The following is a 26965-nucleotide window of genomic DNA, read 5'->3' as shown; positions in this document are numbered from 1 at the left end:
TCCTTCTAAGGAGTAAGTGTCTTTTAATTTCACGGCTGCAGTCACCATCTGCAGTGATTTTGGAGCCCAGAAAAATAAAGTCTGACACTGTTTCCACTGTTTCCCCATCTATTTCCCATGAAGTGGTGGGACCCGATGCCACGATCTTCGTTTTCTGAATGTTGAGCTTTAAGCCAACTTTTTCACTCTCCTCTTTCACTTTCATCAAGAGGCTTTTTAGTTCCTCTTCACTTTCTGCCATAAGGGTGGTGTCATCTGCATATCTGAGGTTATTGATATTTCTCCCAGCAATCTTGATGCCAGCTTGTGTTTCTTCCAGTCCAGCGTTTCTCATGATGTAGTCTGCATAGAAGTTAAATAAACAGGGTGACAATATACAGCCTTGACGAACTCCTTTTCCTATTTGGAACCAGTCTGTTGTTCCATGTCCAGTTCTAACTGTTGCTTCCTGACCTGCATATAGGTTTCTCAAGAGGCAGGTCAGGTGGTCTGGGATTCCCATCTCTTTCAGAATTTTCCACAGTTTATTGTGATCCACACAGTCAAAGGCTTTGGCATAGTCAATAAAGCAGAAATAGATGTTTTTCTGGAACTTTCTTGCTTTTTCCATGATCCATCGGATGTTGGCAATTTGATCTCTGGTTCCTCTGCCTTTTCTAAAACCAGCTTGAACATCAGGAAGTTCACGGTTCACGTATTGCTGAAGCCTGGCTTGGAGAATTTTGAGCATTACTTTACTAGCATGTGAGATGAGTGCAATTGTGTGGTAGTTTGAGCATTCTTTGGCATTGCCTTTCTTTGGAATTGGAATGAAAACTGACCTTTTCCAGTCCTGTGGCCACTGCTGAGTTTTCCAAATTTGCTGGCATAATGGGACATTACTCAGCCATAAAAAAATAAAAATGAAATAATGCCGTTTGCAGCAATATGGATGGACCTGGAGATTATCATACTAAGTGAAGTAAGACAAAGACATGATACTGCTTATACACGGAATTTCAAAAAATAATGATACAACTGAACTTACATACAGAATAGAAACAGACCCACAGACATAGATGTCAAACTTATGGTTACCAAAAGGAAAGAGGAGGGGATAAATTAGGAGTTTGAGATTAACATATACACACTACTACACATAAAACAGATAACACACAAGGACCTACTTTATAGCACAGGGAAATCTACTCAATATTATGTAGTAACCTATAACGGAAAAGAAAATCTGGGGGGAAAAAAAGACGTATTTGTAACTGAATCACTTTGCTTTACACCTGAAACCAACACAACACTGTAGATCAGATATACTTCAATAAATGAGTGAGTACTCCAGACAGTCTGATTTCTTGCCTTTGTAACCACAGCTGCAACTCCTTACCTCTTCCTGTCATAGCAGCTGGTGAGTCAGAAGGCAACGTGAGGATAATGGGCATCAGGGGACTTGAGGGGAGGCAAAAAGAGGAGACAATAGCAGACATAATCTTCCTCGTGTTTACGGTTCTGCTCTGGGGTAGGCCTGTTTATATACCTCTGTGTCTGTCCAGCTTTGTGCTTCTGCAAGTTCTGAAACTTGCAGCCTATTTACATAAGCCCACTCCATATTTACAGTATCAGAACACACTGCTGTCTTTTTTTTCTCTTCTGCTCCACTCTTCTCAAGCGTCATACAAACCATTCAGCAGTAATACCTTTTTTGTTACATTCAGTTATCTCCTTTGAGTCGAGCCCAGCTGCCCCTCACCAACCCCCGACCCTCCCAGTATCCCCATGGTAGCCCTTTCCTCCTTCTGTGCATCAGCATTAGCGGCCTTCTCAGTGGCTTATTGGCACTGCTTTTCTAGCTCAACACCCTCAGGCCTAAGAATACCACCTCTCTGATGATTTATTCAACAGTTTAGAGCAGAACACTTGCAGATTTTCCCCTAAACGCAAACTCCTATTGCTTGATATATATTCAGTCAATTCAGTTCAGTCGCTCAGTCATGTCTGACTCTTCACGACCCCATGAATTGCAGCACGCCAGGCCTCCCTGTCCATCACCAACTCCCAGAGTGCACCCAGACCCACGTCCATCGAGTCAGTGATTCCACCCAGCCATCTCATCCTCTGTCGTCCCCTTCTCCTCCTGCCCCCAATCCCTCCCAGCATCAGAGTCTTTGCCAATAAGTCAACTCTTTGCATGAGGTGGCCAAAGTATTGGAGTTTCAGCTTCAGCATCATTCCTTCCAAAGAAATCCCAGGGCTGATCTCCTTCAGAATGGACTGGTTGGATTTCCTTGCAGTCCAAGGGACTCTCAAGAGTCTTCTCCAACACCACAGTTCAAAAGCATCAATTCTTCGGTGCTCAGCCTTCTTCACAGACCAACTCTCAACATCCATACACGACCACTGGAAAAACCATAGCCTTGACTAGACCGACCTTTGTTGGCAAAGTAATGTCTCTGCTTTTGAATATGCTATCTAGGTTCTTTCCTTCCAAGGAGTAGCGTCTTTTAATTTCATGGCTGCAGTCACCATCTGCAGTGATTTTGGAGCCCAGAAAAATAAAGTCTGACACTGTTTCCACTGTTTCCCCATCTATTTCCCATGAAGTGATGGGACCGGATGCCATCATCTTTGTTTTCTGAATGTTGAGCTTTAAGCCAACTTTTTCGTTCTCCACTTTCACTTTCATCAAGAGGCTTTTGAGTTCCTCTTCACTTTCTGCCATAAGGGTGGTGTCATCTGCATATCTGAGGTTATTGATATTTTTCCGGGCAATCTTGATTCCAGCTTGTGTTTCTTCCAGTCCAGCATTTCTCATGATGTACTCTGCATATAAGTTAAATAAACAGGGTGGCAATATACAGCCTTGACGTACTCCTTTTCCTATTTGGAACCAGTCTGTTGTTCCATGTCCACTTCTAACTGTTGCTTCCTGACCTGCATACAGATTTCTCAAGAGGCAGGTCAGGTGGTCTGGGATTCCCGTCTCTTTCAGAATTTTCCACAGTTTATTGTGATCCACACAGTCAAAGGCTTTGGCATAGTCAATAAAGCAGAAATAGATGTTTTTCTGGAACTCTTTTGCTTTTTCAATGATCCAGAAGATGTTGGCAATTTGATCTCTGGTTCCTCTGCCTTTTCTAAAACCAGCTTGAACATCAGGAAGTTCACGGTTCACGTATTGCTGAAGCCTGGCCTGGAGAATTTTGAGCATTACTTTACTAGCATGTGAGATGAGTGCAATTGTGCAGTAGTTTAAGCATTCTTTGGCATTGCCTTTCTTTGGGTTTGGTTTCTTTGACCTTTTCCAGTCCTGTGGCCACTGCTGAGTTTTCCAAATTTGCTGGCATATTGAGTGCAGCACTTTCACAGCATCATCTTTCAGGATTTGAAATAGCTCAACTGGAATTCCATCACCTTCACTAGCTTTGTTCGTAGTGATGCTTTCTAAGGCCCACTTGACTTCACATTCCAGGATGTCTGGCTCTAGGTCAGTGATCACACCATCGTGATTATCTGGGTCATGAAGATCTTTTTTGTACAGTTCTGTGTATCCTTGCCACCTCTTCTTAATATCTTCTGCTTCTGTTAGGTCCGTACCATTTCTGTCCTTTATCGAGCCCATCTTTGCATGAAATGTCCCCTTGGTATCTCTGATTTTCTTGAAGAGATCTCTAGTCTTTCCCATTCTGTTGTTTTCCTGTATTTCTTTGCATTGATCACTGAAGAAGGCTTTCTTATCTCTTCTTTGGAACTCTGCATTCAGATGCTTATATCTTTCCTTTTCTCCTTTGCTTTTCGCTTCTCTTTGTTTCACAGCTATTTGTAAGGCCTCCCCAGACAGCCATTTTGCTTTTTTGCATTTCTTTTTCTTGGGGATGGTCTTGATCCCTGTCTCCTGTACTGTCACGAACCTCATTCCATAGTTCACCAGGCACTCTATCTATCAGATCTAGGCCCTTAAATCTATTTCTCACTTCCACTGTATAATCATAAGGGATTTGATTTAGGTCATACCTGAATGGTCTAGTGGTTTTCCCTACTTTCTTCAGTCAACATACAGGACAGGCTAAGCTTCCACTGGGGCAGTGAGAAATCGTGAAGGAGCAGATGTTAAGAAGTTACCCTTTACTATTTGTGTGACTTTGAGCAAATCATTTAACCTCTCTGAGCTTCAGTTAATTTATCTATAAAGTGAGGTTAATAATTTGTTGGTTGTTTTAAGGGCTGAATAAAGTGATAATGCATGTAAAGCAACAGTAGTGCCTGGTCTTGGTTTTGAATCTAAACCTCACTTCAAATTTTTATATTTAACCACTCTATCTGCCTGTCTCAGTATAACATTTGAAACTTGTGCAGACTCAGCAGAAGTTTTTTGGAATTGTGTATATTCTAGGTTTCTGTGGCACTGAAACAAGGCCAGATCACGCCAACTGAGCTCTGTCAAAGATGTCTCTCCCTTATCAAGAAGACTAAGTTTCTAAATGCATACATTACTGTATCAGAAGAAGTGGCCTTAAAGCAAGCTGAAGAATCAGAGAAAAGATATAAGAAAGGTAAATTACTTTGACTTGTACTTAATTGTTACATCCCGAGAGAAAGAGTTTAATTGGATATAGCAGTCTCCATTTGGCAGGTAGAGCTTTAAACATTAAAAAAAAAAACTTCCCTTATTTAAAGACCTGGGGAATTCCCTGGAGATTCAGTGGTTAGGACTCCGCACTTCCACTGTTGGGGGCTCATGTTCAGTCATTGGTTGGGGAACTTAGACCCCACAAATCTTGTAGTATGGCCAAATAAATAAAATTATTTTTTAAAAGAACAACTGGTTTGAGGTATAATAAAAATGAGACTAATAGATACGTGATGCTTTATAATGTCCAACTTGTAATAATTTCTAACAAATTTGATTTCTGAAGAAGTATCTTTAGCAAGCTAGTAGCTGTCTTAATAACTAGGATTAATGTCTCTGTATGTCGAACTAGATATCTTTTCTATTCTTTTGGTTTCTTAATGCAGGTCACTCACTGGGAGATTTAGATGGAATTCCTATTGCAGTAAAAGATAACTTTAGTACATCCGGCATTGAGACAACCTGTGCATCAAACATGCTGAAAGGTAAAGTGTAACTAGCCAGAGCATTAATTTATAAAAATAAGTGTTTTTCAGTTTAAATTAAAGATACTAATGCACCAAGATATCTTAGACTAGTTATATTTGCACAGGAAATAACTTATGGTGAAATATTACCTTCTTACTATTTGCTCTTTCAGAATGCAAAGTTATTCTTCAGGGGTAGGCCTGCTTAACAGAGGAATCCTATTTAGGAAGATAACATCACTGCAAACACACTAAGTGAACTCTTAACTCCTCCAACTTCCACTCGATAGTATAGAAATAAGTATAAAGTAGCTGTCATTACCCCCTCTTTTGCAGATGGTATAAGGATTTATTATTAATAACATCTACTGTCTGATTATTTTTTATCACTATACTTAGTATAATGATGCTTAGTTTTAATTTTTTAAGTTTAGTAGGTCAAAAAGGAATCATATTTATCAATATATGGTTGGATCCTAGGAGAAAAAAAAATGGAAAAAGGATAGAGAACTTCACACTAAAACTAATATTCTGAAGTGTATGCCCCAAGTTCCTTTGATAAAGTAAACTGTTGTTAATTGTTTGCAAATATACACTAGATAGAGGAAATTTTAATTAACAATAAAGATCTATCCCTGCTGGAAATAGATAAAAATTGCTGTGTGATATAGCACATCTGAGAAGAAAAAGTCAATGCAATGAGCAGAATGATTTGTGATTAATTTCAAATGACTTGGGTACCTCTCTATCATTCAATATTTTGTACTGTTGAAGTCAATATTTTTAGATTATAAAGATGATGAATATAGAGACTTTCTTTAGAAAATATAGCAAGCAGTCAGCTGCAGAAAAACATTAACTTTCAGAAGAAAGTACAACTTAAATTAGGAATAAGTAGCATTTGTCAATATGAATTGCTTAATTGGAGTTTAAAATTGTTTCTTACATAGGATTTACATGTTCACTGTTTTCTTTCCTATGATAAAAATTACTGAATTTTTAGGAGGACAGGGGCAAGAAAGGGGAGGGGATTAAAAGGTATAAGTGACTGTATAAAATAAATAAGCTATAAGAGTATATTGTACAGAACAGGGAATATAGACAACATTTTATAATAACTTTAAATATAACCTGTAAAATATTTGAATCACTATGTTTTACACCTGTAATATAACATTTAAATCAGCTATACCTCAGTTTTGTTTTTGTTTTTTTTTTAAAGAAAACTGAATTTTTTTCAGGTTATGTACCCCCTTATAATGCCACAGTAGTTCAGAAGTTGTTGGATCAGGGAGCTCTGCTAATGGGAAAAACAAACTTAGATGAGTTTGCTATGGGGTAAGTAAAATTAAAATTTTCTTTTCCTGTATTTCTTTCATCTGTGTCTTCAACTTCATTGTATGTAGGTACCTAAAAGTAGTGTGACTTCGTGAGAACTCTCTTGCCAATTCCTTGCTAGTTCCTCAGTTCCTCCATGAGAGATGACGTTAGTGAGGTGATTTCGTGAGGACTCTTTGCCAATTTCTCAGTCCCTCCATGAGAGCTTGTGTTCTGCTGATAGATATCTCACTTTGGTTTTGATTTGCATTTCCCCGATGACTAACAATGTTGATCATCATGTGTTTATTTTGGTATCCATGTATCTTTGGTGAAGTATCTATTCAAATCTTCTCAATGAGTTGTAAGAGTTTTTCCCCATATAGTCTGGATTCAAGTCCATTATCAAATAGGTGATTTGCAAATAGGTTCTCTGAGTCTCTGGCTTGTCTTTGCATCCTCTGAATATGCCTTTCAAATAGCAAAAGGTTTTAGTTTTGACGAAGTCCAGTTTGTTGTTTTCTTCCTTTAATGACTCATGGTTTTGTGTCTTTTCTAAGAAAGCTTTACCTTTTCGAAGGTCATCAAGACTTTTTTTTCCAGTGTTTTCTCCTAGAAGTTTTATAGTTTTAGTTCTTATATTTAAAATTGTAATCCAGTTAATTTTTTGTAGATTATGTGAAGAAAGCAAAAGTTCATTTTTTTGCATATGTCTATCGTATATATCTGGGACCATAGGAATTCAAATTAAATTACTTTGATTCCTTTGCCAAAAATCAGTCCAACATATGTATAGGTCTATTTCTGGATTCTATTCTGTTGATTTGTGTATTCCTAATCCATTATCATGCTATCTTGATGATTGTAGCTTCATAGTAAGCCTTGCGGAGAAGGCAATGGCACCCCACTCCAGTACTCTTGCCTGGAAAATCCCATGGATGGAGGAGCCTGGTGGGCTGCAGTCCATGGGGTCGCTAAGAGTCGGACACTACTAAGCGACTTCACTTTCACTTTTCACTTTCATGCATTGGTAAAGGAAATGGCAACCCACTCCAGTGTTCTTGCCTGGAGAATCCCAGGGACTTGGGAGCCTGGTGGGCTGCCGTCTATGGAGTCGCAGAGTCAGACACGACTGAAGCAACTTAGCAGCAGCAGCAGCAGGTCCTTTGCATTTCCATATAAGTTTTAGAATCGAATTAATAATTTCACAGAGAAGCTTGATAGGATTTTGATTGTGGTGGTATTGACTTATAGATTAGGTTTTAGAAAATTGACATCTTAATATGTGCCTTCTGATGTATGACTCTATATCTTTCCATTTATTTAGACTTTAATTTTTCTCAGCAATATATATGATTTTCTATATATGAATCTCGCACATAATTTGCCATATCTATCTCCAAGTATTTCATGTTTCTTTACTATTACAGAAAATGTAATTTTCTTTTCAATTTCTGATTGTTTAACATTGTTAGAATACATAGAAATTAATTTACTTTTCTATGTTAACCTATTATTTTTATCCTGTGACCTTGCTAAGCTCCCTTATTAATTCTAGCTGATCTTATAGATTATTTGGTATATTTTATGTAAATGATCTTGTAGCCTACAATAGAGACACTTTTATTTATTTATCTTGCCTTATTGCACCAGTTAGGACCTTAAGTACAATATTGAATAAAGATGATAAGAGCAGATATCCTTGCCTTTTTCCTGATCATGAGGAAAACATTTAGTTTTTCATCAGAAGCACTTTTTATTTCCCCATTTGTAATGTTTGTAATATTTGCTTGGTCTGTGTTTCCTGTTTCATAGAAGCAGATTCCTTGATTCTCCAAAACTGGTATCTATTAGAACCTAGTAAATATGTGTTGAATAAATAAATCTGTGGGAATAAACTTGAACCTAGGTTTTTAGGACATTGCCTTGAATGGCTGGTCAGCATGAACATCACCAATGAGGGTGAAGTCATACTGTGTACCTCCTTCCCTGAGAAGGAACATCATCACCTATGCAGTGTTCTAGCTGAAAATGTGTAACCCCAAGCTAATAACAAGGAGACAAAAGACAAATCTGAAATGAGATATCTTCTATTAAAATGTCAGTATCATAAAAAAAAACAAAGGCTGTGAAAATGTTCCAGATTAAAAGAGGCTAAAGAAGTTAAAATCTTAAACTCATAGAAGTGTAGGAGAAAATCTTTGTGACCTTGAATTATACAAAGATTTCCTAGAGGGAACACATAAAGTACAGTCTGTAAAGTTAAAAACTGGTAAATTGAATTTCATTAAAATAAAGAACTTTTGTATTTAATGCACTGTTAAAAATGAAAAAACAAGCCACACACTTAGCAAAAATATTTGCAAGACATATGTCTGACCAAGAACTAGTATCCAGTATATATTGAATCTTTTCCAACTCAATAATAAGAAAACCAATTTTTTTAAAAAATGAGATATAAAGAGATGTAAAATCATATATCAAAGAAGATACACAATTGACAAACACATCAAACATGGTTAGTCGTTTAGGAAATGCAAATTAAAACCACACTGAAGTACATACACCTAATAATTAGAATGGCTTAACAAATGACAGTATCAAGTGCTGACAGGGATGGACAACTGGATTCTCATACAGTGCTGGTAGGGAATGCAAAATGGTATAGCCACTTTGGAAAATAGTTTAGCAGTTTCCTATAAAGTTAAACATACACTTACCATAAGAGCCAGCAATCTCAATCCTAGGTATTTACCCAAGAGATGAAGGCTTATGTTTATACAGAAGCACTGGCTGGGGCCTTTCACTACAATATTCATTGTAGCTTTATTCAAATTGCTAAAAACAGGAAACAACTCAGTGTTCTTGGCTGGTGAAAAAAGTTAAAGAGGTTAAAGAGAAAAGTTTAATATAATTCTTAATTCTAGACTTGATCCTGTACTGGAAAAAGGGAAAATGCTATAAAGGACATTATTGGATCAAATGACAAAATTGGATTACGTGTGGTAGATTTGATAAAAGTATTGTATTGCTGTTAAATTTACTGAGATAACTATACTGTGACTGTGTAAGAGACTATTCTCTGTCTTAGGAAAAGCTAAAGTATTTGGGGTAACGGGCCATAATATGTATAATTTACCCTTAAGTAGCTCAGGAAAAATATGTACAGCCACACACACAGAGCACACAAATGATAAAACAAATGGGGTAAAAGGTGAACAACAGGTGAGCCTGGGTAAAGGGTATATGTTTTTTCATACTGTTTTTATTTCTGTAAGTTGTCTATTAGGTTGAAGTTTTTTCAAAAGTAAAAAAAGGTTATTAGCATTCACTAAGAATATCTCCCAGAAAAGTTTTTTTTTTTTTTTTTTTTTTTTGGTTGAGCCACACAGCTTGTGTGATCTTAGTTCCCCAAAAAGAGGTGGGAACTGTGCCCCTTGAGGTGGAAGTGTGGAGTCCTAACCGCTGGACTGCCAGGGAATTGCCCTCTTAAAACTTCTGATTAAAAGAGGAATTCCTTCAAAAGACTACTTATTAACTGTTTGGATGTTTGTGACACTTTTCAATTGGAAGACCTTAATTTAGGAAGAAAATCATCTTACGCTGAATTGGATTATCATTTGGGATAAAAATTTCCTTTTCTTAACAGATTGGTTTTTTCCAACTTTCTACCACAAATGCTTTTACTTCTCATCCTTCAACTCTGCAACCATCTAAAGAAAGCTACAACTCAGCAGCCTTCCTACCTTTTCTGATTCAAGTTACAGTGGATTATACAGTGTTAGAAGCAAATAATCAGGAGATCACATAAAAAGAGTTTTATTAAGATATCTTGCTTTACTTCTTCATCTCAGATCTGGAAGCACAGATGGCATATTTGGACCAGTTAAAAACCCGTGGAGTTATTCAAAACAATATAGAGAAAAGAGGAAGCAAAACTCTCACAGTGAGAATGAGGATTCAAATTGGCTTATAACCGGAGGAAGCTCAGGAGGAAGTGCGGCGGCCGTGTCGGCGTTCACGTGCTTTGCGTAAGATATTTTTTTCTATCTGTACTTTAGAACCCAACCCAATACAGATAGTCATAAACCATACACAAAATCCAACAATTGACTCATTCATACCTTGGTGTTTTTATTTCTCCTTAGTGAGCTATTTGTGCTCACTAGTGCATCAAAATTGTATCTTAGAAATACCCTCAACTATACAGTACACATATGTATATTTTATACATTAACTTTAAGACATTTAAACCCTTCCTGTGTAGTATCTGGTCTCCTTTAAAACATGATTTTACAGATCTTCTAGAATAAGAATAAATCATTTAGCTTAACCAGACTTAATTGAATTTCATTTTAAAAATTATTTATTTGGGTATCTGCTCACTGATTATACATATATTTACAGATTAACATACCTTGGCTTTAGTTGAGTGCTACTGAGCTAAATTATTAGCTGTGATTTATCCTTCAGCTAAACCCAGCTTTGCCAAAAAATAAGGAAGGAAGGAAGGAAAGAAAAGGCTAATATTTATCTATAAAATAGAATATTTTAAGAAGTGTTTTTATAAATCTGCAACTAAAAATATATATCAGTAAGTAAAGTTTTTTCAAATTTGTAGGGAGATGATTTGTTCAGCTGTCATACTTTGTATTCTGAATTCATCAATCATGCTTTATGTCTTAAGTCTCATTTGTAATGCATTTCTTAACCATCTAAAAAAGAGTAAATAAATATTGCTGTTACTATATTTATTTTATTGGTTTCAGTTTAACCAAATAGAATGTTTTCTTTAGTAGTACTATATGTATTTTATCTCTCCTTAATTATCCACTGAAACTAAGCTGTTTCACAGGCATTGCAATCAATAAATTATTTATATATTTTTAGAGCTATGGAGATTTAGATTCTACATGTTTTTTGTTTTTTAGTTTCCCTGAAATCTTGTTAACAAGTAAAACCATTTCATTTTATCTCTGTGGAATTTTACAGCACCACATTAATATTAATGAGAGTTCTGACAAGGGAGGATTGCAAGATTAGGTGCTTTTTTTCTATCCTCATCACCCCACTTAGTGTTCATCTTACTGAATGTGCTTTGAGAAGGTGGCACTTTGACACATAATTCCTATGGAAATGTAAGTTTTACTTTTACACAGCTGTCAGGGAATCCTAATAAGAAAATGTGTCCTTTTAGAAACTGTGAAAGCAGCAATCTGATTCTGTGGCTCAAGAGGACTTGGTAAGAAAGGCAATTAATTTGCATTTTCTGTAGAGCACAAGGACCATGTGACAGTCCCTGAGCCTTGTTCAGCCCAAAGCTTCAGTCTGAGTGTACTCAGGGGGGCTCAGACCCAAAGTGACTGAGAGGGAATGGGCCCCGACTGTCAGCTGTTCTGATTTGTTTCTTTTATAATAGTTTTTAAAACAGGACTAGGAGTACTATGCAGCCACTAAAAAGAATGAGTTAGAGCACTATGTCATGACATGGGAAGAAATCCAAAATACACTGTGAAGTGGAAGACAAGTTGCAGAACAATGTGTATTGTATGACCTAATTTCTGTTAAACGTAACAATTACATATGTGAATATGTTAGTTGCATGGAAGTATCTGGATAAATATACATAAAAAATGGTAATTCTGGGGACTGATTATAAGAAATTTCACTTTATAGATCATATAGAGTATTTTAATTTTTATAGTGGACATTGCAGTTTTCCAATCAGAAAAACCTTTTTTCCTGATAGTTAAAAAATTTTAATTGTGGAAAATATACACAGTGGAAATATACATACAATTAAAATTTGCTATCTTAATCCTTTTAAAGTATATGATTCAGTTAAGTACATTCACATTATCACTCAGCCAGTCTCTAGAACTTGTTTCATTTGCAAAACTTAAACTGTGTACTCCTTAAAAACCTCCCGTTTGCCCTGCTCCCCGTGTCCCCAGCCCTTGGCAAGCACTCTTTTACTTTATGTCTCTGTGAATTTGACCACTCTAGGTACCTCATATAGGTAAAATTGTGCAGTATGTGTGCTTTCGTGACTCGTTTCACTTAGCATAATATCAAGTGTGTCTTTTTTTTTTAATAAGAAAAACACAGACTATATAGGTAACTGAGCAAAGAAATGAACAGACACTTCATAGTTGAATAATGCAAATACAAATAAGGGTGAAAAATTACTCAAAATGCACATTAACAAATCTTTTATCAAAATAATGAGATTTTAAGAACTGCTAGTATTCAGTGATAGTGAAAGTGAAGTTGCTCAGTCGTGTCCAGCTCTTTGTAACTCCATGGACTGTGGCCCACCAGGCTCCTCTGTCCATGGGATTTCCAGGCAAGAATACAGGAATGAGTTGCTGTTTCCTTCTTCAGGGGATCTTCCCGACCCAGGGATCAAACTGGGGTCTCCCACAGTGTGGTAGATGCTTTACTGTCTGTGCCACCAGGGAATGAAAGATAAAACAATGTGATTCACTGCAATTGGGAACATAAATTGGCATAACCTTTCTGACAAGTAATTTAACAAAATATATTTAGAACTTATAATGAGAGGTAGACCCTTTGACCCATAAACTGTTAGAAGCTAGAGATACATGAGCAAAGATTTATGTTTAAAGGTGTTTATTACAAAGTGCTTTATTTATTTATTTATTTTTGGCTGCACTGCACAGCTTGTGGGATCTTAATTCCCTGACCGGGGATTGAACTCAGACCTTCGCCAGTGAAAGCACAGAGTTCTAACTGCTGGACTGCCAGGGAACTCCCTACAAAGTACTCTACTATGCAGTTATTCTACTTCACAACAATATAACAGTTTAAATAAATCAGAATACATTTCTAGTCATGATTCTAAATGGGGTAGCAGAATGGCTGTATCTGAATTCCTGGGAGGGGTGTGTTTAGTTGGTATAAGCATACTATAAAATTGCTATTAAAAGAAGATATAAGATTTGTATGTATACCAGTGTTTTCTTAGGTGTTCTGAGGCAACAGAAACAAAAACAAAAATAAATGGAACCTAATCAAACTTAAAAGCTTTTGCACAGCAAAGGAAACCGTAAAACGAAAAGACAGCCTACAGAATGGAAGACAGTATTTGCAAACAATGTGACTGACAGGGGCTTAATCTCCAAATGTACAAACAACTTATAAAACTCAACAGCAAAAAACAACCCAATCACAAAGTGGACAGAAGACCTAAATGGATATTTCTCCAAAAAAAGACAGGACCAGTAGGCACATGAAAAGATACTCAACATCACTAATTACTGAGAAATGCAAATCAGAACTACAATGAGGTACCACACCACCTCACACTAGTCAAAATGGCCATCATTAAAAAGTCTACAGAAAACAAGTGCTGGAGAGGCTGTGGAGAATAGAGAACCCTCCTACACTGTTGATAGAAATGTAAGTTGGTGCAGCCACTGTGGAACATGATGGAGGTTCCTCAGAAATCTAAACACAGAATTACCGTATGACCCAGTGATCCCACCCTTAGGTATGCCTTAGTTGCTAAGTTGTGTCTGACTCTTAAAACCCCATGGACTGTAACCCGCCACACTCCTCCATCTATGGGATTTTCCAAGCAAGAATACTGGAGCGGGTTGCCATTTGCTGCTCCAGGGGATCTTCTCAATCTAGGGATTGAACCTGGGTCTCCTGCATTGCAGATGATTCTTTACCAACTGAGCCACCAGGGAAGCCCTACTCCTAGACATATATCCAAACAAAACTATAATTCACAACAATACATGCACCCCTGTGTTCATTCATAGCAGCACTATTCACAGTACCCAAGATATAGAAACAATCTAAATGTCCATCGACAGATTAATGGATAAAGAGGTGTGGTACGTATATACAATGGAATACTGCTTAGCTATAAAACGGAATGAAGTAATGCCATTTGCAGCAACATGGATGCAACTAGAGATGATCATACTAAGTGAAGTAAGTCAGAGAAAGACAAATACCATAATATTTATATGTGAAATCTAAAATGTGGCACAATTTGAATCTATCTATGAAACAGACTTATAGACAGAGAATAGACCTGGGAGTTTGGGATTAGTAGATGCATATAGAATAAACAAGAAGGTTTATCTATAGCACAAGGAACTATATCCTGTAACCTGGGATACACCATAATGGAAAAGGATATTTTAAAAATTGTATATATGTATATAACTAAATCACTTTGGTGTGTAGCAGAAATTAACACATCGTAAATCAACTATACTTCAATTAAAAAATAAAGAACTGAAAGATTTGTATAAGATTGTATAATTCCTGTGATAGGAATTGGGAATCAGTTAGGAATTGCCAATTGATAGAATATTGTACATATTTAAAAATTTCAGTAATCTTTATAACATAGTAAAAGTCTCATAAGCAAAAATGAGATGGAAACTTATGATTACAGAATGACCTGAACTGTGAAAGAAAAATTCATTTAAAAAAAGACTTAAAGTTCATATGCCAAAATGTTAGCAGTGTGTTTGCCTCAAAGTGGTAGAATACTTTGTTACATTTTTACACTTTTCTATATTTTAAGAATTCTCTGCTATGAGCATGTTTTATTTTTGTATAATCAGAAAACAACTTTAAAAGTATACATTTTAAAAAGATAGATTTCAGATATAATTAGAAAGATGTTATCCTGCTAAAGAGAATTCCATTTAAATTTCAGGGCTTTAGGATCAGATACGGGAGGATCAACCAGAAATCCAGCTGCCCACTGCGGGGTTGTTGGTTTAAAACCAAGCTATGGCCTAGTTTCTCGTCATGGTCTCATTCCCCTGGTGAATTCAATGGATGTGCCAGGAATCTTAACCAGATGTGTGGATGATGCAGCCACTGTGTTGGGTATTTATACGATTCCATATAGTTTCAAAGCATTATCAGTTCACTGAAAAACAATGTCTGTCACTCATAAATACTTTTACTTACAGGTGTACTAGCTGGGCATGATCCCAAAGATTCTACCACAATTCAAGATCCTGTTAAACCATTTACGCTTCCCAGTTTGACAGATGTGAGCAAACTATGTATAGGAATTCCAAAGGTAACGCTTTACAAAAGTTCTATCAAGTCCAATACAGACAACAGACTTGGGAAACAGACTGGTTGAGTTTGAATCGCTGCTCTGCCACTTTTATTAGCTATGTGACCTGAGCATGTGAAAGGAGATACGTAAAATCACTCACCTTTTAAATGTTTAATTTTGAGCTTAGCAATAAGTTTTTGTCCTGGGAGACTGTCCTTTGCATTGTAAGATGTTTAGCAACATCATTGGTCTCTACCCCTAGAGGTAGCAGCCCCACCCCTACCCTACCCCCTCTACCCCACAAGTCAAACTATCTGCAGACATTACTACATGTTCCCTGGTTGAGAGGAAGAGGATAAAATTGCCCCCAGTTGAGAGCACTGCTGTAGAGAGATACTGTAAAATCTTTTAAATTTTCAATTAAGATAATAGACGTGCCTATATTTAAGGATTTAGAGCGAAACAGACCTAGTTGGGAATCCTGGATCCTCTGCTTGCCTACTGGGTAACATTAGGAAAGTTACTTAACTTCTTAGTCTCAATACTTTTCATTAATAACATGAAGGATGATAATACCTACATCATAGGACTGTTAAAAGTGTTCAGTGAGAGAACCTTTGGAAAGCATCTAGCAGAATGCCCGATACATAATGAACATTTAATAAATATAGATTCTCCAACCAGATCTCCAGTCTTTAATATTATTGTATCCAGTTCACAATATCTAGTATTGTGCTTGTCATGCCATAAATGCTCTTAAATTAGTTCAGTCTTTTTAGCTACCTACTAACAATTTAATCATTTTCTAATATATTGCCAGAAGTTCTGGGGTACACATTTTTTTAAAACCATCTATTTGGATGTTCTGATCTCTGTTTTGACTTTTTCCAATTAGGAGTATCTTACGCCAGAATTGTCAAGTGAAGTACAATCTCTTTGGTCCAAAGCTGCTAATCTCTTTGAGTCTGAGGGGGCCAAAGTAACTGAAGTCTCCCTGCCCCATACCAGCTACTCAATTGTGTGCTACCACGTATTGTGCACGTCGGAAGTGGCATCGAATATGGCCAGATTTGATGGGCTAGAATATGGTAAAGTGCCTGTGTTTTGGACTTTGAGGAAGTTTTCTCAAACATTTTCACTTGTTAGTGACAAAAAATATTATTGCCTGGGATAATGTTAATGATTTAGAGAAGTAAATTAGTGGATCCTTTTACTGTTGTCAATTTAGCATTATACTCACACTGTTCTTCATCGTAACTCATAGTGAGTGAATGAATGGATGAGGGAGTGAACAAATGAAATTTCCCTCTTCATAATTTTCTTTCTTGATTCCTGACGGGTCAGTTAGTCCCAAGGCATGTAAAGAAGAGAATCCATTAAGATCTATCTCCTGAAATTTTAGTATTGGCCACAAATGTGACTCTAGACCTGCTTTTCAGCCAAAACTTTACTTCCTTTTCAAGTAATGTTCATCTCTTTTGTTTTCAGGTCACAGATGTGATAGTGATGTGTCTACTGAAGCCATGTATGCTGCAACCAGGCGAGAAGGGTTCAATGATGTGGTGAGAGGGAGAATCCTCTCAGGAAACTTTTTCCTATTAAAAGAGTAAGATAATCGGTTTAGGAATTTCCCCCATTCTTGAAAACTCCGGAGAGAAGTAGTAGCATGTCTGTCAGGTCTTATAAATTTTGCTAAGGAAGCAAAATCCTTATGATTTGAATTAGAAATCATAAGTAAAGGCCTGTTTTTGGTACTTTTGGCTCCTGGTTATTCAAAAAAAAAAAAAATCACTGATGCTGTAGCAAGCTAATTAGGAAGCCTGAAGGGTTTTAGCCTCATTAAATGTCCCCTGTTATTGCTACATTGTCCTCCTGCTGTGAGAGCCTTAAGCAGGAAATTACATTGGTTTCCCTTTAAAAGGTCAGTGAAATCAACCTAACTTTCCCTTGCATCGTGTATCTGTTTGCTCCAAGAAAGAATTCTAAATTACTATGACTTTGGTATAAGTTTTTCATCATCTTGTGAATAGGATTCATCTTCCATACCACCAAGTCTGTCTAAGAGGACATGGTAAGTGTGACAGAGCAAGAATGTACTGAACAGCTTCGTGGAGTTTTGCATATATATAATGGGCATATATGGGTATATATCTATATGGATAGAAAGTATTTTATTCATCTGTGCATCTCCTTAGGGCCAGTAGTTAGCATTCCTTTTTCCAAAAATACTATGAACAGCTACTCTGAAAAACAGTATGGAGATTCCTCGAAAAATTAAAAATAGAACTACCATATGAACCAGAAATCCCACTTCTGGGTATATATCTGAAGGAAAGAAATCACTACCTCACAGCATTATTCGCAATAGCCAAGACATGGAAACAAACTAGTGTCCACTGGCAGACAAATGGAAAAAGAAAATGTGCTGTGTGTATACCCACCCACACACACAATGGAACATTCATTATTATTCAAGAGTATTAATTATTATTCAAAAGAAAATCCTTCATTTGTGACAGCATGCATGGACCTTGAGGGCATTATCTTAAGCGAAATAAGTCAGAGAAAGACAAATACTGTATGATCTCACTTATATGTGGAATCTAGGGGGAAAAAACCCACCAAAGCCACAGACCCAGTGGAATGGTAGTTGCTGGGGAAAGAGAGGAGATGTCGGTCAAAGGGTACAGACTCCCGCGGATAAGGTGAGTTCTGGGGGTGTGATGTACAACCTAATTACTATAAGTAACAACACTGTACTACATACTTGAAAGCTGCTGAGAGTAGATCTTAAACGTTCTTACCACATACACAAAAAACTCGTACGTGAGGTGATGAATGTGTTGACTAATCTTACTGTGGTAATCATTTTGCAATAAAAATAAATTATGTTGCAAACCTTAAAACTACAGAATTTTATACTCAATTATATCTCAAAGCTGGAAAACAAGAACTATTATTTGATTAATGGGGAAATCACAGGGCTTTGCTGTTTGCTTTCCTTCTCTTCTGAATACCCACTGTCTCATGTCTGAAAATGATGGTTCCATTTTGTCTAGTTTTCTGATTGTTTAAAGTTGTGCTTTTGAAGCATATTAAAAGTAGGAAGAAATTTAATATAAGTATTTGTTCTTTTATAAAATTCAGTATGGGGAATGCTGTTAATATGTTATTTAAGCCGTCAGCTGCTGGGTAAATTATACGTGATGCCTGCATTCATCACCCTATAGACCCTGTGGTCAAATGATAATAAAGACATCTGGTATTTCTATAGCATTCTTTCAAGATAAAAAAGATCTCTCATTTTTATCTCATTGTATTTGGTCCATGCAAGGTTGGAACTGTTATATCCATTTTTACATGTGAGGAAACTGAAGTTATCAATAAAATAGTTAATCCTTTTGCCAGTCTTCATTAACAGCTTCAGGAGGATCTAAAGAGTATTTTTTCCCCCTTTCTTTCCATCAATGACTTATAGTCACTCCTGTGTCTGGCTAATTCCTTAATCTTTTCAGTAAAGTAAATGTCTTTTGGGGAGGAAGAGTGTGGGGAGTAACCATATCCTTTATTACTTGTTATTACCTAAATAAGTTTAGGGAACATCCATCATCTCATATAGATACAACATTAAAGCAATAAGAAGAAAACATTTTCTTACAATGAGAACTCTTAGGATTTACTCTTGACAGCATTCATGTATAACATATGGCAGTGCTAATTATATTTATCATGTTCTACATTACATCCCTGGTACTTACTCATAACCAGAAGTTTGTGCCTTTAGACCATCTTCATCCTATTCCCCCTTCCCCTACCTCCTACTTCTGATCAAACTACAAATCTGATCACCCTTATGTATGAATTTGTTTTTGAAGTATAATTGACCTACAACACTAGGTCAGTTCCTGGTGCACACCATCGTGATTTGACATTTCTGTGCATTTCAAAATGATCAGCATGATAAGTCTAGATGTCATCTGTCACCATATAAAGAAATTACATAATTACTGACTATATTCCCCACACTGTATCTTTCATACCTGAAAGTTTGTAACTCAGCCTCCTTTACCTATTTCTCTCCTTCCCTCTCACTACCCTCCCCCTCTGGCAACCACCTGTTTATCTATGACTTGGTTTCTGTTTAGTTATGTTTGTTCATTTGTTTTGTTTTTGGATTCCATAGATAAGTGAAATCATACAGTATTTTCTCTCACTTAACTTCACTTGGCATAATAGCCTCTAGATCTATCCATGTTGTCCCACAGAACAAAATCTCATTCTTCTTTATGGCAAATATTCTATTGTGTATATATACTCCATCTTTATCCATTCATCTGTCAGTGGACATTTAAGTGCTTTCCATATCTGGACTATTGTAAACAATGCTGCAGTGAACATCAGATCAGATCAGTCGCTCAGTCGCGTCCGACTCTTTGCGACCCCATGAATCGCAGCACGCCAGGCCTCCCTGTCCATCACCAACTCTCGGAGTTCACTGAGATGTCCATCGAGTCAGTGATGCCATCCAGCCATCTCATCCTCTGGCGTCCCCTTCTCTTGCCCCCAATCCCTCCCAGCATCAGAGTCTTTTCCAATGAGTCAACTCTTCTCATGAGATGGCCAAAGTACTGGAGTTTCAGCTTTAGCATCATTCCTTCCAAAGAACACCCAGGGCTGATCTTCAGAATGGACTGGTTGGATCTCCTTGCAGTCCAAGGGACTCTCAAGAGTCTTCTCCAACACCACAGTTCAAAAGCATCAACTCTTCGGCGCTCAGCCTTCTTCACAGTCCAGCTCTCACATCCATACATGACCACAGGAAAAACCATAGCCTTGACTAGACGAACCTTTGTTGTCAAAGTAATGTCTCTGCTTTTGAATATGCTATCTAGGTTGGTCATAACTTTCCTTCCAAGGCGTAAGTGTCTTTTAATTTCATGGCTGCAATCACCATCCTCAGTGATTTTGGAGCCCAGAAAAATAAAGTCAGACACTGTTTCCACTGTTTCCCATGAAGTGATGGGACCGGATGCCATGATCTTCGTTTTCTGAATGTTGAGCTTTAAGCCAACTTTTTCACTCTCCACTTTCACTTTCATCAAGAGGCTTTTTAGTTCCTCTTCACTTTCTGCCATAAGGGTGGTGTCATCTGCATATCTGAGGTTATTGATATTTCTCCCAGCAATCTTGATTCCAGCTTGTGTTTCTTCCAGTCCAGTGTTTCTCATGATGTACTCTGCAGTGAACATAGGGGTGCGTATATCTTTTCAAATGTGTTTGTTTTTTTTGAATAAATACCCAGGAGTGGAACTGCTGCATTGTGTGGTCGTTCTGTTTTTAATTCTTTGAAGAATCTCCATACTGTTTTCTATAGAGGCTGCACCACTTTATATTCCCACCAGCCGTGCATGAAGGTTCCCCTTTCTCTACATCCTTGACAATACTTGTTATTTGTCTTTGATAATAGCCATTCTGAAATGTGTGAGGTGATATTTCATGGTGGTTTTGAATTGCATTTCTCTGCTGATTAGTGATAGTGAGCATCTTTTCATGTGCTTGCTGGCCATCCATATATCTTCTTTGGAAAAATGTCTGTTCTGGTCTTCTGCCTGTTTTTTGATTGGTTGTTTGTTTTTCTGATGTTGAGTTGTGTGAGTTCTTTGTATATTTTTGTATATTAACACCTTATCAGGTATATCATTTGCAAATGTCTTCTCCTATTCAATAGGCAGCCTAAAGCATCTTTCCAGGAGTTTCACATTTCCATTCCTGGCCTGCTTCTGTCTGTAAAATACAAAATTGCAAACACTGCATTCTTTCCTCAGTTACTGTTTCCAGAGCCTGTTTTCTAGTGTTAGAATTCTCCAAAACTTCAGAACTCTTATAATAATTATAACTATAGATGAAATAGGACATTATGATAGAAAGGGGATTGGAATGCACCTCCAGAGATCTAAGTTCTGGTCCTTCCTCTGCCACCGCTAATCTCTGCAGCCTTTGGAAAGTCATTTAGTTGCTATGCCCTTGATTTTCCTCACCTGAAAATGAATGTTCTGGTTTAATAATGTCCCTGGAAATGTTAATAATTTGTGATTATATGTGCAGAATTGTATCTACTTTTAGAATAACAGCATGGCTGAACAAAATTGATTTTTATGTGTTGGGAATCTTAGTGGTACCCGCTCCTACAGGCCAAGAGTCCAGTGATTCTTTAACAAGTCTTATGCATGAGAATTCATTGAAAGAAATAATAAAAAGCCCTTAAAATGTCAACTTTTTTTTTTTCCACAGAAATTATGAGAATTATTTTGTCAAAGCACAGAAAGTGAGACGGCTCATTGCTAATGATTTTGTTAATGTTTTTAACTCTGGAGTGGACGTGCTGCTAACTCCCACGACCTTGAGTGAGGCAGTGCCGTACACAGAGTTCATCAAGGAAGACAACAGGACGCGCAGCGCCCAAGACGACATCTTTACACAGGCCGTGAATATGGCAGGTGAGGGTCCCTTAAGAACAGTCTGGTTTTCTCCAGATTTTCAGGTAGACAATCCTGGTCCTCAACTTAGGTTCTAGCTAGATTATTCCCTAAATACAATAGCTGTCCTTCTGGGATACTTAGGAGTGTGTGGGTGTGTTCATGTGGGTGTGTGTGCATGTGTGCATTTATAGGCATACACATGCTTGCATTCACCACACACACACAGTAATTTTCAGACCTACAGAAAGACTTTAAAAAGTCATAAAATGAATACCCTTTATGTCCTTTGCCTGGGTTCATCCTTGTTCACATTTTGCCTCATTTGCTTTTTCCTTCCTCTCTCCCTTTACCCCCAGACAGACACACATACAAAGCTTTTACTTAATTAATTTGAAAGTGTAAACATCATTTTACTTTACCCCTAAATACTTTTAGCATGAATCATCTGGAATAAAGACATCCATCATCATACCTAAGAAGGCTAACACAAATACAATAATATTCCAAATACAGTTCATATTTAAGTTTTCTCAATTGTACCAAAAATGCCTTTTATAGGGTGTTTTTCCTGCATAAATTTGTTTATGATATCTCTTACTAAAGTCTAGAACAATCGCCCAGGTCTCTATGTTCTTTTATTAAGAACCACATCAGATTGTTATGATTTTTGTTTCAATCATCAAACATAATGTAGAAAACTCAAGAGCAGAGGGAAAAGTCCGTTGTATTTATCTATATACTTTTGTTTACTGTGTTCATTTCTCCCTGATCGATCAAGATTCTTTGTTTTATCATATCCTTTCTGTTTGGAGAAGAGTTTGCCATTCTTTTAGGGTACATCTGCTAGCAACCAATTCTCTTAGCTTTCTTCTGAGAATGTCTCGATTTTCCTCTCATTTTTATAGTTTATTTTTCCTGGATATATGATTTTGGTTTAACAGTTCTTTTCTTTAGCATTTACAAAATGTTCTGCTGATTTCTTCTAGCCTTCATAGTTACTGATAAGAAATCTTCTACCTTTAAAATTTTTTAAGTGACATTGTCTTTTTTGAAGAATCCTGTCCACTTGACCTGTAGGATATCCTGTCCATAATCTGAATTTGTCAGATTGCTTCCTTATGATTGGGTTGACTTAAACATTTTTGGCATAAATACTGTATGCACTTCATGTCAAGAAACAGTTGATATCAGTTCGTACCACTGTGGAAACTAAGGAAGTAACTAGCAGATGTTTTCCTTGTGAAGGCACATCTTCCTTTTGTCAGTTGTAAGCAATTGGTGATATGATATGTTGGGACTGTGTTTCCCAATAAACTTGAACCCACTTTTAGCATCTATTGATGACCCTTGCCTGAATTAAGTATTACTTAGAGAATTACAGAGTGCTGACTTTTCTATCATTCCTTCTCCGTGTCTTAGCTAGCAGTCTTCTCTATAGAACAGCTTTCCTTTTTTAAAAAAATTCAATGTATTATAAGTAATTCTCATTATTTTTGATGCTCAAATTTAACTAACAGGAACCTCTCCAAGTTGTATGTAACCCTTGTAACCCTTAAACTAGCCCCCATTAATTTTTAAAAACTTTCTTGTTTTATGGCATAATACCCCAAAACTGAAATTAAAACTACCCTGAGCTACTATTTCTCACCTAATAAATTGACAAAAAAGTAAGCAACTCAGCAACACATTGTATAGGTGAGGCTGTAGGAAAACTCTCATTTTGCTGATAGAAGTTCAAAAGGTACAACTTTTTTGGATGGGAATTTGGCAATTTCTAATTAATATATACATTTATCTTTTGATGAAGCAATTCCTCTTCATCTGAGAAACATTCAAGAATACTGAAAAAATACACAAGGTAATTCACTGGGACATGGTGTGAAATTGCTAAATACTAAAAACAATCAAAACCCCCCCAACCATAGAATGGTTGAATAAATTATGGTAAAACCACACGGTGGAATACTATACAACTATAAAAAAGGAATGAACCTCGTCTCTGAACAGATACGCAGTGATTTCCTAGATATATTAAATGAACAAAGGAAGATACAAAAATATACATGTCATAATTTTTGTGATTTTTTTTTTTTTAACTCTTATCCTGTCTTGTACCTATTAGCACTGGAAAGTGGAAGAGGTCTCTGTGTCTTAGGGTGGAGAATTGGTCAACATTTAATGGGTCTCTTTCCTTTCCTCAGGACTGCCAGCAGTGAGTGTCCCTGTGGCCCTCTCAAGCCAAGGGTTGCCAATAGGACTGCAGTTTATTGGACGTGCATTTTGTGACCAGCAGCTTCTTATAGTTGCCAAATGGTTTGAAAAACAAGTCCAGTTTCCTGTTATTCAACTTCAAGAACTAATGGATGATTGTTCATCAGTCTTTGAAAATGAAAAGTTGGCTTCTGTTTCTCTAAAATAGTGATAACTATATTGTGCACATTATAATGACTTTTAAAGGTTTGTATATTTTAGAGAAGTCAGGTGTTCTTGAAATTTGGTTCATTGTCAACATTGTCATTCCTTGGAGTCATTTTTTTAAATTCTTGTGATGTAGTTAATTATAAATAATCTGTCAGCATTTATTCAGCATCCACTCAGTATAAACCAAAGTACAAGAGACCTGGGTTCAATCCCTAGGTCGAAAAGATCCCCTGGAGGAGGCCATGGCCACCCACTCCAGTATTCTTGCCTGGAGAACTCCATGGACAGAGGAGCCTGCGGGCTACAGCCCACAGGGTTGCAAAGAGGCAGACACACTCACTCAAGTAGAAACCAAGTACGGGATTTCTGTTATAATACGAGATACATGTTGCTAAAAAATGGTGCCTTCTAAATGTTCATTAAAAAGAGCATCACTTACAGTGCAAGTAAGCTTAAGGGTAAACCTGTCAAGACGTGTATGTCTTTGCAACCAAAGCACGAACATGAACAGTAAGTCGTACTTCCAGAGAGAGCCTAGACAGCCCAGCTGACAGGCATTTCAACACGTGGTAGAGGCCGCTGCAAAAGAGATTAAAAATGCACAAAAACAATAAAATGGGAACATCCACCTCTAGGTCTGAGCAGAGCAGGTGGAAGAGAAGCTCTAACACAGGAGGAAGTGCAGCTTGCTGGCCCAGACAGGGGTGTGCCTCTCCCTGGGGAGAGCCCAGGTGGGCACACTCCTCTAAGAGTAGACCTGCAATGAGAACTTTTCTTCTTTCCTGGTGAAAGTTAAAATGTTACTTCTACTATTCCAGAGCCCCATGCCAAGGAGCTCAGAATAACTCCTAGTTACACTGAGTTCATTCTCCTAGTTACCAGTCACAAACTAGCTCAGTGGTGTCAGACGTTTGCTGTGACCTAACAGACTGAACTGAACTCGGAAATTGGTAGCTACTGGAGCATGGCTTTAGTGAGAAAGTTTGAATACACAAGTAAGATCCAGTATGAAAAACTTGTAGATAACTTGGTGGGGCTGCATGGGCCCATGCAGAGAAGAGGCCCATGGGCCTCCTTCCTTACCCCAGATTCTCTACTCATGGTTTTCTTACCCACCCTTCTGACTTTCCTTACAAGTGCTCTCCCTTTAGGCACCTTTAGCGCAAAGAAATAAGAATGGGAATATGTATTCAGAATTTGGAGGGAAAAAAAAAAAGATCTAATGAAAAGCATTCCTTTACCCACTATAACGGGCTTCCTTGGTAGCTCAGATGGTAAAGAATCTGCCTGCAATGCAGGAGACCTAGGTTTGATCCCCTATAAGGTTTCATCGTTGGATTTGTCTCTGCCAGAACACAATTGTCATCTCATGTTTATCATGAGTTCTAATTTGACATTTATTGTTGATAAGTTTAAGTAGGGAGCTGAGTGATTATTTAATAGATTCACTTTGGTAAGGAAAAAATCTTTCCTAAATATAAAAGACATGAAGTAAAAACATAAGAGGCACAACCTTCTCAGAACTACTGGAAAACAGTGTGATGGGAGTTTAAACTGCCTGGTACTTTTCATTAATAGTTTTCTCTCTCCCTGGGATCCTTCCACTCACAAATGCTCAATCTGATAAACTACTTAAAAGTTTTCTGTGCCAAGTGCACTAGTATTCTGAAAGATTTTGACTGAATCCCTGAAAGGAAGAAATTCAAGACAAGAATTGCTTTATTTTATAACAAGAGAAAACCCTTAGTTGGGGGAGAGAGTATGATGCAAATGGCAAGCAAATAAATCTTTACCCCCAGTCTTTTTATGTGTGTATAATTTGGAATAAAAGATTTTCAAAGAATATGTAGTTTCTCTTATTCCTATGTCTCTACTTGAGTTGCACTAATGACTTGAAATAAGGAAGTAAAACATTTACATCGTTTTCACATAATAACACCCAACTAGCGTGAAATGATACCTAATCTGTTCTTTCTTTTCCATCTTTACCCTAAATCTGGTAGATCTCATTTTGCCAAATCACTGTCTGAGAATTTAAAATGGAAATGGTTTCTGTGTCTCAGCTAATTAAACCCTGAAACTATGAGCAACAGGGCTGTCAGAGCAGAGCACGTCAGAAAGGGGAAGATGACTTCAAGTGTGAGATGAGTGCCTTGATAAGACAGAGCAAAAGACAGACTCAACAGCAGAAGAGTTGCTAGAGTGAGAAAATGTGATGCATTCGCGGAACTTGGTACCTGACACCACACAGAGCTGAGTCCAAGCCAAATCCTGTTGGCCCCCACCTATTATCAAGAAAATCACTTGAAACTAGAGAGGCAGAATTTGATTGGCTGTATGACACCAGGCTGTCAGGAACACAGGACTGTGGACCACCTAGAGAAGATAGCAGGTACAAAAGAGGAGCTTGTGACGGGGAACGGGGATTCCTATGAGGAAAACCCTGGCACCTTCCACCGACTGCGACCCCAGAGACTGCAGCCTGCCAGGCACCTTCTATAGTGGACAAGAAACATCTTTAGAATTTTAGAACAGAATCTGAAGAACAGTGAAGAGATCTGGTTACAGGGCACCAGTAAGTAGACCTCAAGAATTCTGTAAA

The 26965-nt window shown here is 37.3% G+C and overlaps 1 protein-coding gene across 2 annotated transcripts in view; it reads left to right on the top strand.

Moving 5' to 3' along the window:
- LOC113889329 (glutamyl-tRNA(Gln) amidotransferase subunit A, mitochondrial) overlaps nt 1–26206 on the top strand; it is a 32914-nt gene extending 6708 nt beyond the window's left edge. Inside the window, exons 2-11 of one of the 2 annotated variants that reach the window (XM_027536021.1) lie at nt 4382–4541; nt 5005–5103; nt 6327–6423; nt 10257–10433; nt 15107–15282; nt 15369–15481; nt 16359–16551; nt 16952–17069; nt 21755–21960; nt 24144–26206. In XM_027536021.1, the coding sequence (XP_027391822.1) occupies nt 4382–4541; nt 5005–5103; nt 6327–6423; nt 10257–10433; nt 15107–15282; nt 15369–15481; nt 16359–16551; nt 16952–17069; nt 21755–21960; nt 24144–24361 (1557 nt within the window). In that variant the 3' untranslated portion in view covers nt 24362–26206. The remainder of the gene's footprint in view (nt 1–4381; nt 4542–5004; nt 5104–6326; nt 6424–10256; nt 10434–15106; nt 15283–15368; nt 15482–16358; nt 16552–16951; nt 17070–21754; nt 21961–24143) is intronic. The other variant, XM_027536022.1, reaches the window with a different exon arrangement.
- The last annotated feature ends 759 nt before the right edge of the window (nt 26207–26965 follow it).

The sequence above is a fragment of the Bos indicus x Bos taurus genome, unplaced genomic scaffold (genome assembly GCF_003369695.1).
Source record: "Bos indicus x Bos taurus breed Angus x Brahman F1 hybrid unplaced genomic scaffold, Bos_hybrid_MaternalHap_v2.0 tig00011767_arrow_arrow_obj, whole genome shotgun sequence".
NCBI lineage: Eukaryota > Metazoa > Chordata > Mammalia > Artiodactyla > Bovidae > Bos > Bos indicus x Bos taurus.
This window is presented reverse-complemented; position numbering and strand designations above follow the sequence as displayed.